Consider the following 16240-nt stretch of genomic DNA (forward strand, 5'->3'; position numbering starts at 1 on the left):
TCTGGTTGAGTAATTTTTTTCTCCTTCTTCCCTTTCTTCTTATCCTTAGTAGATTTATCAAGGTAGTTCTTCCTCGAGTCACCATACTTTTGGCTGTGGATGACAACAACTTCTGATATGAAAGAAGGCCCCACGGATATTCGAAGAACTTCTCCTCGTTTTCTACTAACTTCAGCATATCCGACCATATATAAACACCCTCAGCCCTAGATAGAAGCACTCCTTCAACAAATGCACACAGCCCCAGCTTGTACACGTCGTCGGCCACATCGCACGCCTCAAAAGCTAGCCAAAGGGTTTTGAAAGTGACCCGTTTGGCATTATTGAGGTAGTCCCGCAATATCCGATCGACTCACATACCGTATTCAATTCTTCGCCGAGGGGCCACCGCTCATCTTCAGTCCCGTAATCAATCCAAACTCAGATCTTCCAAATCTGGCCTCGGTTTTACCCACGTAAAACCACACTTCATCATTCTTTACCTCACTCACTTTCATTTTCCTCAACAGTAGTTGATGCACAATCACCCCGGAGAATTTCAGTTCATTCGCATTCCAAAAAACTCCAAAAGGAGTTTCCTTCACCCTCTCGGTCAGGTTAAAGGCTTCAAACTTTGCTTTAATAGAAGCAAAGTACCCATTTCCTCGGTAAGTGATACGCCCAGGAAAATGCTCAACCAAGGGGAGAATGAGTTCTGGAGCCATCTGCAAATACAAACAGGAAGATTATTAATCGCATAGAAATCGCATAGAAATCGCATAGAAATCGCATAACAGCCAATGAATGACATACAACATCGCACAAACTCGCACATAAATCGCACATTAATCGCACACCAGAAATAATCCTGGTTGGCAACATATTTGAATATAAATCGCACACCATCGCACAAGGAATCGCTAAAAATCGCACAAATATAAAAATTGCAAACACAATAGCTATAAAATCGCACAAAGTCGCACACGAAATCGACAAAAATCGCACAAAAGACGTTTCCACATTAAATGGTAATTAATGTGACATTTATTATCCCGCCTAACCAACTACTTGATTATGTCGCTAACATGTCGCACATAAATCGCGACATGTCGCGAAAATTGCCCAGATTGCTTTTTGCATGACAAACATGTGTACAATTGTGTAATTCAATTTTTACATTTATTATCCCACCTTCCCAACTACTAGTTTTCTCTATAAAAGCCAATTGTCTATCTCATAAGTTACACATATTTTCTTAATTTTTTTCCTCTTAAGATAATTCTCTTAGCAATGTCTACTAGAAGGAACAAGGGCAAATATCCGATTCTTACTCCTGAAGAGATCAAGCAGGAGCCTGATTGTGGGGAAATTACGCCTCAAATGCAAAAAGTGCTTGACGACATGAAACGTTTTGAAAATGAACGGCTTATGAACGAGTGGAGGTTTCTAAAACTTGAAAAAAAATTTAACAAAACAGGTGTATGGCCGGCTCCACCACCAGGGTTCCCCGAAGGCTGCCGTCGCTGCAAGTTAGGTTATTTAAATGGTAAACAGGTGAAGCCTGGATCTCTATGCAAATATTGCAAGGCTACACTTCGCTTTGAGTCGCAAATGTAATCGTTAAACGTCGCTAAATATCGACTTTTCACTGAATAAATAAAAGTTACATTAATGTCGCTATATGTCGCTAACTTAATCGTGAAACGTCGCTATTTTTTAATTTTTTCCAGAATTGATAAAAGTTCTTCCTACATGTCGCTTTGAAATCGCACATAATCGCACAGAAATCGCACAAAATAAAAAAAACCCCAAAATCTATCTCCCTAAACTCGAGCTTTCTTCCCCAAACTCTAAAATTGATAAATTTAAACAAATACATTTCAGCTTATATCACGTATGCACAATGTATATGATAAATTGCAAAAAAAAGTTAAGTTTAGCCCATACCCGGTTCGTGGATTGTGCTTGGGACGATTTCTCCTGAGTGGGTCTCGTGTGGGTCGTGTGGGTAACACTTGGAAATTTCGATGTCGAAATCGCACAATAAGTCGCAAATAAATCGCATAATGTCGCTAAAAATTCAAAACCTTGACCACATTCTATAAATCGCTCAAAATCGCACAACATCGCATAATATCGCTTAACATACCCAACACAGAAAGTCTACAACTTAATCGCACAAGATCGCACATAAATCGCACAAAGTCGCAAAAACACAAAAACACATGAACAGATCAATCAGCACGAAACCCATATTTTTCCTACATTTTTCTTGCACAATTTATCACAAAAACACATACTAACTCAAAATTAACCACATATTCATCCACAAATTAGGTCACACTTTAAAGATAAATTAAAATAAAAATTTGAAAAAAATACCTCTTTAATGCGATTGGGTTCGTGGGATTCGAGTGGGTGTAGTTGGTCGCTGGGATCGATTTGGTCGAGAGGGTCGGTGTTCGTTGTGTCGAGAGGGTCGTTGTTCGTTCGTGAGTTCGTTGGGTCGTCGTTCGTTCCGAGGGGTGGGTTCGTTGGGTCGTCCGTCGTTTGGGGGGTGGGTTCGTTGGGTCGTCGGAGGGGTGGGTTCGTTGGGTAGTCGGAGTCGTCGGAGGTTGGCGTCGATGGTCTGGTTCGAATGGAGGGGTGGGTGGGTTCGGGGTTTTGGGTTCGAATGGAAAGGGAAGGAAGAGAGAGAGAACGTTGATAGAGAGGAGGAGGGAAACTGAAAAGCTAGGGGTATTTTTGGAACCCAATTGAAAAATGAGCATATTTACACAATGTGTAATTTTTTTGTTTAAAATAACACCATGTGTTATTTTTTAGCATGAAAGATCAAATTTCCCTTTTCTTTATATTCGAGTCTACTACTCGTCATGTGTTTGCTAAGTCACTTAATTATTCTATTAAATGATAATATAAATATTATTTAGGATTTTATCCTGAATTATGACATAAGTATTATTGTGCTCCTGAATTTTTTAGACTAATTTACAGTATTAAATATAGTGGACCATTTTTAAAAGGCTAAAAAGTTAAGAGGCACACTAATACATAAGTCATAATTCAAAGGTAAAATCCTAAATAACATTTAGGAGAAAAAATAGATGGGTAAATACTATTTTTGACCCTATATTTTACAAAAGTTACCAATTAGACTCTTCGTTTTGTTAAATGACAAAATTGACCCTGTATTTTCTAAAATTGTACAAATAGGACTCTGAACTGATTTTTTATCAAAATAAAACTTAATAATAATATGATCTAGAGATGTTATGATAAAACTGGTTACATTTTCTTGTATTAGAAATTTTCTTAAAGGTGATTATATTAAAAAATAAAATTGTTAAAAATTGAGCTCAGGGTCCTATTTTACCATTTTGAAAAATATAGGGTCTATTTTGGTATTTAATAAAATAGAGGGTCTAATTGATAACTTTTGCAAAACACATGATCAAAAATAATATTTACCAAAATAGATTAATTACTAAATCAACAATGATTTAGAGATGTTATGATAAAACTGGTTACATTTTCTGTATCTATTCGTATTAGAAATTTTCTTAAAGTTGATTATATTAAAAAATAAAATTGTTAAAAATTGAGCTCAGGGTCCTATTTTTACCATTTTGAAAAATATAGGGTCCATTTTGGCATTTAATAAAATAAAGGGTCTAATTGATAACTTTTGCAAAACACATAGTCCAAAATGATATTTACCCAAAATAGATTAATTACTAAATCAACAAAAATTTTAAACAGTTTGGTACGAGGTGTTCAAAATAATTTGATTATAGAAAATATTATGAAGGAGAATATGATTATAGGGAAATGTGTAAACTGTGTTTGGTTGTGTAGGGTAATATGTAATCATATTCCTGTTAATTAAATTACACTGTTTTGTTGAGTACATGAATCTTATATATTGTTTTAAAAAATTAAAATAAAAATATTTTTTTATTATATTTATTTAATGTTAATTATATAAAAAATAAAATAATTATTTATTAAAGAAATTTACTTATTAATTAGTAAATATTAAATTTTATTGTATTTTTTATTAATTAAAATGAATATTTTTATATATTTTATCACTACATTATTTATTTTTGTTTGCTATATCATTTATGTACAACATCCGCATAAAATTTATGTGTAATGAATATACATATATTATTGCAAATAATATAAAAATAACTCAGTTAAAAAATATTTTATTTATAATAAATGATAATATTATTGGTATTTAAATTTATTTATTAATTCGAAAATGCTATTTAAATTAATATAATGGAAGGTAATGATTCAATCCTACCATTTTTTAAAGTATCAACATTACCCTCCTCAAGGGTAATTATATTACTAAGGGAATAACAATCCAAAGCTAAACACTCAGGGCTTGTTTGGTACGCCGTATTGTATTGTATTATAATGTATTGGGTTGTATTGTATTGGATTGGATTGTATAATTTTAATACAATACTATGTTTGGCATTGAATTGTATTAGTGTTGTGTTAAATTATACAATGTTTGGCTCACATTGTATTGTATTGTATTAATTAAAAAATTTGCAAAAATTAAAAAAAATCAAATAAAAACTGAAAAAAAAATTAAAGACTGTTCAGATCAAACCACAGCCGAAGTAAGTACCGAAGAGGCTGAAGCTGCTTCATGGATTCTTCCTAACCCTAAAGCCATGGAAAGTCCAAATCTGAACTCCGGTCAATACGTCTTCCCCGATATGGTTCTGTATCTAGATTTGGATTACGATCATCTAGATCCGAAACTTGAAGCTCAAGAACAAAATAGTTCAGGTACTGATGGAGTTGTACCCGTACACAGTAATAAAAGCTCTCAATCGATTTCTCTGGAGAAGAGAGAGAGAGGAGAGAGAGAGAGAGAGAGAGAGAGAGAGAGAGAGAGAGAGAGAGAGAGAGAGAGAGAGAGAGAGAGAGAGAATACCAAACGAATTTGAGAGATTGGTATGCTAGAAAAGATGAAGTTGCTTTTCACTGAGAAATGAATCTGAGAGATCGATTTGTCGGAGAACACGAAGTTGCTCTTCACCGAGAAATCCAGGCCAAATCGGCCAGAGAATCGGCAAAGATGGCTGAACGGGAAAATGAAGAAGTTTGGGTGAGAGGGAGAGTACTGGCTAACACCGTCCAAAATAATACAATACAACCTTATACACTGTTTTTATTCAGCATAGAATAATACAGGATAGATTGTATTAAAAATTAGGGTTGTAATATCTATTACAAACAATACAAGGTCCCACCCAAACATGATACTCTTATAATTTAATACAATACGGAGCCCTTATACAGGGATCCAAACGAACCCTCAAAACAAACAAGATTCCCTTGTTAGCAATAACCCATTCCAAACACCCACTTTCCTTCCATTTTTATAAATATAAAGAATGCAGTAAATAAATATTATAAGTAAATAGAATAAAAATATATTTATTTCAAAAAGAAAATGTTATAAGGAAAAAGAATAAAAATATTTCTCTAAAAAATAAATATATATATATAGAGAGAGAGAGAATAACAATATGATTATCAGTTTGAGAAACTCGATTGAGATCTAACTGCCAAGGAGCACCAAAAATGGCGAAATCGAGCGCAGACGACGATGAGCTCAGGCGAGCTTGTGAGGCGGCAATCGAAGGCACCAAACAGAGTATCCTCATGTCGATCCGTGTCGTCAAAGGTCGAGGCGTCTGGGGTAAATCCGGCAAGCTTGGCCGTCACATGGGGAAACCTAGGGTTCTTGCGCTTTCCACAAAATCCAAAGGTCAGAAAACTAAAGCTTTTCTTCGAGTTTTAAAATATTCCACAGGGGGAGTACTTGAGCCTGCAAAATTGTATAAACTAAAACATCTTTCGAAGATTGAGGTCATATCAAATGATCCCACTGGGTGTACTTTCACGTTGGGATTTGATAATCTTAGAAGCCAGAGTGTTGCTCCACCTCAGTGGACAATGCGAAATATCGATGATAGGAATCGTCTTTTGTTGTGTATTCTTAACATTTGCAAAGATGTGTTAGATCGTCTTCCTAAAGTTGTTGGTATAGATGTTGTAGAAATGGCTCTTTGGGCTAAGGAAAATAAGCCTACTGTTACGAAAAATCAAAGGGTTGTACAACAAGATGGTCCTGTTTCAACAACAGTAACTGAAATTGATTCGAAAGTTACTGTGGAGAAAGAGCTTGTTTCTCAAATTGAAGAAGAGGATATTGTTGGGGAGGCTCTTTTGGGTACTTATGTTATGGGTATTGGTGAAGCAGAGGCCTTTTCGGAAAGGTTGAAGAGAGAGCTTCATGCTTTGGAAGCTGCAAATGTGCATTCCATTTTAGAAAGTGAACCTTTGATTGATGAGGTATTACAAGGGCTTGAGGTAGCTTCGAATTGTGTTGATGATATGGATGAATGGTTAGGAATCTTTAATGTGAAGCTTAGACACATGAGGGAAGATATTGAATCGATTGAAACTCGTAATAACAAGTTAGAGATGCAATCTGTAAATAATAAAGCTCTCATTGAGGAGTTAGATAAGCTTCTTGAGCGATTGCGTGTTCCTTCTGAGTATGCAGCTTGTTTAACAGGAGGTTTATTCGATGAGGCTCGTATGGTTCAGAATGTAGAAGCCTGTGAATGGTTGGCTGGTGCTTTACGCGGTCTTGAAGTACCTCATTTGGATCCTACCTATGCTAACATGAGAGCTGTCAAAGAAAAACGAGCTGAACTTGAGAAATTGAAAGCTACATTTGTTAGGAGAGCTTCTGAGTTTCTGCGAAATTACTTTGCGAGTTTAGTTGATTTCATGATAAGTGACAAGAGTTACTTTTCACAGAAGGGACAATTGAAGAGACCTGATCATGCTGATTTGCGGTACAAATGCAGGACATATGCTAGGCTTTTACAACATTTGAAGAGTCTTGATAATAACTGCCTGGGGCCATTGAGGAAAGCATACTGTAGTTCCCTTAATTTGCTTCTTCGTCGAGAGGCTCGTGAATTTGCAAACGAGCTTCGTGCTAGCACAAAAGCGTCGAGAAATCCAACTGTCTGGCTTGAAGCTTCTACAGGATCCTCACAGAATGTTAATGCTGCAGATACTTCTACAGTGTCTGAAGCTTATGCTAAAATGCTGACGATTTTTATCCCGCTCCTTGTAGATGAGAGTTCCTTTTTCGCACACTTCATGTGCTTTGAAGTTCCTACACTTGTGCCTCCAGGAGGTGTTGGTAATGGTAATAAATCTGGGAACAATGATGACGGGGATGATGATGATTTGGGGATCATGGACATTGATGAAAATGATGGAAAAACCAGTAAAATGTCTGTGGAGTTAGCAGCACTGAATGAATCTCTTCAGGATTTGCTGGATGGGATCCAGGAAGACTTTTATGCTGTAGTAGATTGGGCTTACAAGATTGATCCTTTACGTTGCATATCAATGCATGGGATTACAGAGCGCTATCTCTCGGGGCAGAAAGCCGACGCAGCAGGTTTTGTGCGTTTGTTGCTCGGGGACTTGGAGTCGAGAATTTCCTTGCAGTTCAGTCGTTTTGTTGATGAAGCCTGTCACCAAATTGAGAGAAACGAACGCAATGTACGACAAATGGGTGTCTTATCCTATATTCCAAGATTTGCAACTCTTGCTACTCGGATGGAGCAGTACATTCAAGGACAATCCAGGGATTTGGTTGATCAAGCATACACAAAATTTGTAAGCATAATGTTTGTGACTTTAGAGAAAATTGCTCAAACAGATCCTAAATATGCTGATATCATTCTTTTAGAGAATTATGCTGCATTTCAGAATAGTTTGTATGATTTAGCCAATGTTGTGCCTACACTAGCCAAGTTCTATCACCAAGCAAGTGAAGCTTATGAGCAAGCTTGCACTCGTTATATCAGCACAATTATTTACAGTCAATTTGAAAGGCTTTTCCAGTTTGCACGAAGAATAGAAGATTTAATGTACACAATCACACCTGAAGAGATCCCTTTCCAGCTTGGTTTGTCGAAAATGGATCTTCGAAAGATGTTGAAAGCTAGTTTATCCGGGGTTGACAAGTCTATCGCTTTAATGTATAAGAAGTTGCAGAAGTACTTGACTTCAGAGGAACTTTTGCCTTCTTTATGGGATAAGTGTAAGAAGGAGTTTCTAGACAAATATGAAAGTTTTGCACAACTGGTTGCCAAGATTTATCCCACCGAGAACATCCCATCGGTTGAAGAAATGAGAACCCTTTTGGCTTCTATGTAAAGAGTGAGTTTGTCTTAATTTATATGTAATGTTTGTAGCTTCGTTAGAGTGAGAACTTGTCTTACCTTGCTGCTATAACTTCCTTTTCTTATAATTTGATTTCTTAGACAAATTTTGCTGCTATAATGGTATATAAATATTTTATTATTATTATTATTATTTTTCTCTTTAGATGATTAATGGCATGTTGCCAATGCCATATGTGGTCCAAAAAAAATTGAATATATGATAGTTTGTATAACCTCTCTTCATAGTAACCAAATAGGATGTCTTGGTTAGGCTATCATCTCAGTATGCATGAGAAATTAATGTTTTAAGGCTTAAAAACATCTAATGGCTTCCATTTCCTCTGGTGAGTAACAGCCTCGAATTGATTTCGATAGTGCAGCATCAAGATGGCTCCCAAACTATCTTGATTTTGCTTTCCAAGTTATGCTTTCCGAAAATGTTGCTGCCAACTGGTATAGGATATCACACAGTTGCAGTGAAATAAGACATGTCCTATCGATTCGTATGCATTGGAACAAAGAGAACAAGTTGCTAGTTATGATTTTCATGTGAATAAATTGACAGCAGATGGTTGGGCATTATGAATCAATCTTTACTGACGTTGTGAGACCGACCTTGAATAAGACTCAGCAGAGGAATCAATGGAATAGCCAAAAAAGCCTAAAACAATAACTCTAAAGACTATTAGAATAAGCTCCAAACTAACTCTAAAAGTCTAATATTTAATAAAAAAAATAAAAATAGCAGTACCCTATTTATATCAGGTTTGCAAATAAAAACTAAAACTCAGATTAGACAAATCTGCATATCCAAATATGACTAATGTTAGTGATCCTAAAGCAAAGTTTTTTCTCTTTTTTTTTTCTCATGTGGACTAATATGAATGAAACTTTGCTTTTTTCTTGTTTATTTAAGGTTTTGTTATCTGCATTTGTTTTCTCAACTAAATGATAAAGCCATTGGATATCATTATAGAACATATATGAGTAACTTGAATTAGAGGGATACAGTTTGGGAATCTTATGCTGCTTGCTTGTGGTCTGAAAAGATTGCATATTTTAGAGTTTTGTTGTATCAAACAAAATGTTTGATCAACCAAAACAATAATATTAATAGAGAATTGCATTGCAGATAGAAATCATATTTGATTGAATTGTGGAGAAGTTTGGACCATTTTTCTTTAATTTATATATATATAAATATAAATGAGTAATTTATGGCATAAATATAGTTATATTTTTGAAATTAGGTACTCATCAATATTGAGCTAAAATTAATAACCCTCTTTCAAAATTACTTTTACCAAATAACCTTTTTATAAAATTATTTTAATTTTTTAATTTTGTTAAAAATAATTTTATAAAAAAGCTCAATATCCCCTTTATCAAACCTTCTTTTGTCCAATAAAATTTATACTTCAAAATAATCACCTCACACTCACACCTATTAATATAAACATAACAATCGAACTTTCAATATTTATAATATACTTTTTTATAAACACATGTACAAATAATTAGCATACCTTAATTTTTGAGTCTTAGATCTCTAAGAAATAAGTGTAAAGAGAATACAATCAAGTGAATTTTGATTTTCGATTGCTATGGCTATGAAATACACAACTCTGAATCTAGAGGACTATGATGAGAAAGATCTCAAGGATAATGAATTGAGAACGACTAAAAGGTTGCTCAATAGAAAATAAAAAAAATTAAACGTATAAATAAATTGAATTTAAATAAATTACTCGTATAAAAAATTTTTAATTATTAAACATATTTTTTTTTATTAAAAATCAGTTGAAACCTGCATTTAATTTTTAAATATAAATATATAACCTACGCTACAGGCCACTGTATAGCTGAGTTCGTTTAAAGTATTAGTTTTTAAAAAAATATAAACCCTTTAAAATAGCTGAAATCGTTTCAATTATTCAGTAATGAGTTAGTTTAGGAATTCAGTTGTTGATTTTGGACTCAAAAAAATAAAAAAATAAATAAAAAAGGTATTAAAATAGTGTACCTACGAGTTGATATACTTTTTTAAATTTTTGATGGGTGGTTTCTTTTTTTGTTTAGTAATTTGTTTGTTTGTTTTTTTTTTTAAAATTATATAAAAATGATAAAAAGAACATCAGTTGTTTTTTTTTTTTTTAAGATTAAGATAAATTACTCTTTTCTTTTCTAAGAAATTAAAGAATTTTGTTTGGTAACTCGGATCTCAGCTCATTCTTCTTTCCGATTTCCCTCTAAAATGTCTAGTCTAGAAATCGAAGCTATAGATGTGATCAAAATTGTGCTTCAATTTTGTAAAGAAAATTCATTGCACCAAACATTTCAGACACTTGAGAATGAGTGTCAAATATGTTTGAACACAGTAGATAACATGGAAACATTTGTTGGTGATATTAATAATGGAAGATGGGATGTGATACTCCCTCAAATTGCTCAACTCAAACTTCCAAAGAATAAATTGGAGGACTTGTACGAGCAGATTGTCCTCGAAATGATTGAGGTTGGTGAATTGGATACCGCTCGTGCTATCTTAAGACAGACTCAGGTAATGGGTTGTGTGATGAAGCAAGAACAACTCGAAAGATACTTGAGGCTCGAACGTCTGTTGGTGACAACATATTTTGATCCGAACAAGGCTTATCAAGAGTCAACCAAAGAGAAAAGAAGAGCTGAAATTGGTGAAGCACTTGCAGCAGAGGTTAGTGTTGTACCACCTTCAAGGCTAATGGCTCTTATTGGTCAGTCTTTGAAGTGGCAACAACACCAAGGATTGGTTCCCCCAGACACACACAAATTTGACTTATTTAGAGGAACAGCTGCTATGAAACAAGAAGAACAAGACACATTTTCATTCCCATCCTCAACTCTTGCACATACCATAAAGTTTGGCACAAAAAGTCATGCTGAATGTGCTCGTTTTTCCCCTGATGGACAGTTTCTTGTTTCCTCCTCTGTTGATGGATTTGTTGAGGTTTGGGATTGTGTTAGTGGGAAATTGAACAAGGATTTACAGTATCAGGCTGATGAAACTTTCATGATGCATGATGATCCAGTGTTGTGTGTGAATTTCAGTAGGGATTCGGAGGTTCTTGCGTCTGGATCACAAGATGGGAAGATCAAAGTTTGGCGCATAAGAAGTGGTCAGTGCTTGCGCCGTCTTGAACGCGCACATTCTCATGGCGTCACCAGTGTTTTCTTCTGTCGTGATGGAACGCAGTTGCTGAGTACATCGTTTGATGGCACAGCAAGGATTCATGGTATTAAATCTGGCAAGTTGTTAAAGGAATTCCGAGGCCATGGATCTTATGTAAATGATGCAATCTTTACACACCATGGAGCTCGCGTTGTTACAGCCTCTAGTGATTCGACGCTTAAAGTGTGGGATGTGAAGACTACGCAATGTCTACACACCTTCAAACCGCCTCCTCCTCTAAGGGGAGGCGATGATGCCTGTGTCAATTCTCTTCACCTTTTCCCCAAAACTAGTTCTAATAGCGACCAACACATCATTGTATGTAATAAGACGTCGTGTGTATACATCATGACACTTCAAGGACAGGTTGTAAAGAGCTTTTCATCAGGTAAAAGGGAAGGTGGAGATTTTGTGGGAGCTTGTGTGTCACCTAAAGGGGAATGGATTTACTGTGTTGGTGAAGATAGGAATGTCTACTGCTTCAGCTATCAATCTGGTAAACTAGAGCACCTAATAATGAAGGCTCATGACAAAGATGTAATTGGTATAGCTCATCACCCTCATAGAAATTTGGTGGCCACATATGCTGAGGACTGCACAATCAAACTATGGAAGCCTTAATTCAAAATTTTCTGTATTGATTGATTGATTGATTCAACTATTATTTACTTTTGTCCATCCTATTGACATTCTTTAAATAAATAAACATTAATTATAATATAGTGTTAAAATTGAATTTTGCTTGGTTGAGATAATATATATTTCAAATTTTTATTTTATTACTATTTCTTTTTGGTAAAGATGATACAGAGATTTTGTGTGGGACTTTCATGATTAGAGGTATATCAATCCATAATTAGTCTCTTCTTCTTCACTATATTTCTGATTTTTACGCTGGGACTTTCATTTACTGCCTCTACTTCAAGAGCTACAGAAGAAAAATCCTCTTCTCATACAAGAGCATCAGGTAATAATTATACTTTATCTATGAGTATTATCTATTAGATATGTTACTTAGCTTGGCTATCTGAAATAGCTTCATTCAAAAGACTGAGGACTAAAAAATTCATTGATAAGGGGCATCAGCCACATAATGTTCTGAAGTAGCATGCAAAGCAAATTTAGCAAGGTATCAGCTACTACATTGACAATTCTTAGACAATAAATAAAAATCACAACAGAAAAAGTAGAGCATAAATCTCTAATATCATTAAGAAAGTAAACCCAAAGAAGAATCCAACATCGTTAAACTACTGAGCTTGTTGATTAAACTTTGATAATCGGATTCAACTTGTGGTATTTTTTTTCCTTATTAGTGCTTGATACAGGTGAAGTTTATGTTGAAATTAAAAAAAAAAAATACATACGCAATGGAGATCAATATCAATGTTACACAAGGTGCATTGTATAGAAAACAACACTCAAATCACACAATGGAGACTTGTGATCAAACCCTTTCTGTACTAGGAACTTTTAGTCCTAAAACAATAGAGAAGCCACCCTTTTATAGTAACTAACTTAACAGAATGATGACATAAAACAAGTCATAAAGTCTAAAGAGTCACTTATAACTTGTAACTAAACACCACACAAAACAATAATCTTATCTTTTAACATAATCACAAACACAATGGGCTAGAAGAAGTTTCCATGATTGATGATGATGATGATGATGTATGTACAAGTGTTAACATTTGTGTTTTTATTTTCAATTTGGCAGTACAAGAATCTACAAGGCCTTCGTGTTTGGTAATCCAAGTGTGATTGTGACGACGCCTGAAACGTGTAAGGGAGTGCTGACATATGATGATGCAGTCAAGCCGGGTTGGCCTCGTGCAACTGTGAAATCTTTTACTGGGATTTCATGTGAAGAACACAAGTGGTTGAGGAAATGGTCTAACATGGGATAAATTGAACACTCGCGATTCACTCGAGCCAAGCTCTTACCTTCCTCTCTCTCTCTCTCTCTCTCTCTCTCTCTCTCTCTCTATGACAACTCTTTTTGTGTGCTTAAATGGTTCTTTGGCTATTGATTTTATTTTCAGATTATGCATGTGTGACTTAAAACACTTTTACAAAAATCACTTGGTATATGGTGATAAAATTATACAACCACTTCCACTTCCACTTCCATTGGTTTCAGAATTCAAATAAACAGTACTTCTCCACTTCCATTTCTCCTAAATCACTTCTGTGGCCCCAACCAACCCCACCTAGATCTATGTAAACCAGATAAACTATAATTACCTTACAAACAGAATTAATGGTCAAAAAACCAGAATCAATCCACAAACACAAAACATTACATTGAGATCACTTTCCAAAATAACATACACAAATGTTTAAGAACAATTATAAGGTAGTGACACTAACAGGATCATAACTGTTAGATATTAAGTGTATATTAGCTGTAAGAGAGTTAGATATTTAGTAGATATTTAGTAGATATTTAGTCTCCTAACTCTGTATATAAATATGTATTATTCTATGAAATCAATACACAATTCGAATCACTATTTTCTACATGGTATCAGAGCATTGTGATTCAAAATTCGAAATTCGAAATTAGGGTTCTGTAATAATAAAAGAAAAAAATAATAAATAAAATTAGGGTTTGAGTTTAGGGTTGTTTTCGAAAATCCTATTTGGAGTGAACATCTTTTCTCACCGCCCACATAGGAGGACTGCCCAGCCGCCGATCTACAAACCCCCGAAGTCCGGTCGCCGGATTCCTCGCGCGTGGGGCTCACGCGCCGCCTGAAGCTTCTGCGCGTGGGGCTCACGCGCCGGCGCGTGGAGGCGCGTGTGACGGCGCCTTCGACGGCGTTCTGTTGCCGATTCTTCACTGGGTTCTTCTAAGCCCACTCGCATCTGTTCTAGGTTGTAATTCGGTATTTGTTTGTCTTCTTCGTGTTTGGGTGTTCATTCCTTGGTGTTCTTTTGTTCTTTTTCTCTGTCCTTTGTGTTTGTTTTTGTGATTATGGCAGAGATAAGATTAGATTCAAAATCAGTTGTTGTTTCTGATGTTGTTCCCGTGATGTCTAAAATCACGGATCATAAGTTGATTGGTTCGAATTATTTGGAATGGAGTAAGACGATTCGACTGTATTTGAGGAGTATTGACAAAGATGATCACTTGACTGACGATCCTCCTGAAGAAACAAACGATTCAAGGAAAATATGGCTCCGTGAGGATGCTCGCTTGTTCCTTCAAATTCGAAATTCTATCGATAATGAGGTAATTAGTTTGATTAATCATTGTGAATTGGTTAAAGAACTAATGGGTTACTTGGAGTTTTTGTATTCTGGCAAAGACAACATATCTCGCATATATGATGTTTGCAAAGCTTTTTATCGCGCGGAGAAACAAGATAAGTCTCTTATGAATTATTTTATGGCTTTCAAGAAAACATATGAAGAACTTAATGTGCTATTACCGTTTAGTCCTGATGTAAAAGTTCAACAGCGCCAACGAGAACAGATGGCTATTATGAGTTTTCTTGCAGGACTCTCATCTGAATTTGACTCTGCAAAGTCACAAGTTCTCTCTGGTTCTGATGTCTCCTCTTTACAAGATGTGTTTACTCGTGTTTCTTCGCACAGAGACTACCTCTTCAACTCCTCTGAATAGCGCCTTGGTGAGTCGTAATAATTCTGCACCGGAAAGAAACTCTACTCCAAGTGGATTTAAAGGAGGTAATTCACAAGGACCTGATAACCGCACACCAAATTCTGGGAGCATCATGTGCAATTATTGTAAGAAACCAGGCCACACCAAGTTTGAGTGTAGGAAGTTACAATTTAAGAATCGACAACAACACTCTGCCAATATTGCAAGCACTAGTGATGCATCTGACAAATCGGTCCTTATTTCTGCTGATGAATTTGCCAAGTTCTCAAGGTATCAGGAAACACTTAAGTCTTCATCTTCTTCTGTCATTGCGATTGCTGAATCAGGTAACTCTAATGCATGCCTTCTTTCCAAATCCTCAAAATGGGTCATTGATTCTGGTGCCACAGATCATATGACAGGTAATTCCCGTCTCTTTTCCACTTTTCAGTCTCATAGTCCCACTTCTGTTGTCACCTTAGCTGATGGGTCAACAGCTTCTGTTCTTGGATCTGGCACTATTGTTCCTACACCTATGCTATCTTTGTCATCAGTCTTACATTTACCTGATTTGTCCTTTAATTTGCTTTCTGTTAGTCAACTCACTCGTAATCTAAATTGTTGCATCTCATTCTTTCCTGATCATTGTTTGTTTCAGGATCTTGTGACGAAGAAGATTATTGGTAAAGGACATGAATCTGGTGGCTTGTATGTTCTTGACCCACTTCCGCCAACCTCTATTGCTTGTTCGAGTGTTGCTTCCGCTTTTGAGGCTCATTGTCGTTTAGGTCATCCATCCCTTCCTTTGCTCAAGAAACTGTGTCCCCAATATAGTAGTTTATCTTCGTTAGATTGTGAGTCATGTCAGTTTGCCAAACATCATCGTGTTAGTTTGAGTCCACGTGTCAATAAACGTGCTAGTGTTCCTTTTGAGTTAGTTCATTCTGATGTTTGGGGTCCTTCTCCTATTTTGTCTCAACCTGGATTCAGGTATTTTGTTACTTTTGTGGATGATTATTCTCGTGTAACTTGGTTATATTTAATGAAAAATCGTTCTGAGTTGTTTTCTATATTCTGTGCTTTTTGTGCTGAGATTCAAACTCAATTTAATGTATCTATTCGTACTTTGAGAAGTGATAATGCCAAAGA

At 35.6% G+C, this 16240-nt stretch overlaps 2 protein-coding genes across 2 annotated transcripts; both read left to right on the forward strand.

The window, feature by feature from the left end:
• The first annotated feature begins 5473 nt into the window (after nt 1–5473).
• On the forward strand, nt 5474–8421 carry LOC115716128 (exocyst complex component SEC3A). The gene has a single exon (XM_030644857.2). It carries the CDS (start codon nt 5596–5598, stop codon nt 8263–8265), a length of 2670 nt encoding a protein of 889 aa, XP_030500717.2. The 5' UTR covers nt 5474–5595; the 3' UTR covers nt 8266–8421.
• A 1891-nt stretch (nt 8422–10312) lies between these two features.
• On the forward strand, nt 10313–12845 carry LOC133033064 (suppressor of mec-8 and unc-52 protein homolog 1-like). The gene has a single exon (XM_061107622.1). The coding sequence runs from the start codon at nt 10528–10530 to the stop codon at nt 12100–12102; it is 1575 nt and encodes a 524-aa protein (XP_060963605.1). The 5' UTR covers nt 10313–10527; the 3' UTR covers nt 12103–12845.
• Nucleotides 12846–16240: the final 3395 nt, after the last annotated feature.

The sequence above is a fragment of the Cannabis sativa genome, unplaced genomic scaffold, assembly GCF_029168945.1.
Source record: "Cannabis sativa cultivar Pink pepper isolate KNU-18-1 unplaced genomic scaffold, ASM2916894v1 Contig2, whole genome shotgun sequence".
NCBI lineage: Eukaryota > Viridiplantae > Streptophyta > Magnoliopsida > Rosales > Cannabaceae > Cannabis > Cannabis sativa.

Excerpts from the sequence above, each read along its gene's own strand:
- LOC115716128 (XM_030644857.2), top strand. The coding sequence starts at position 5,596 with ATGGCGAAATCGAGCGCAGACGACGATGAGCTCAGGCGAGCTTGTGAG.
- LOC133033064 (XM_061107622.1), top strand. The coding sequence starts at position 10,528 with ATGTCTAGTCTAGAAATCGAAGCTATAGATGTGATCAAAATTGTGCTT.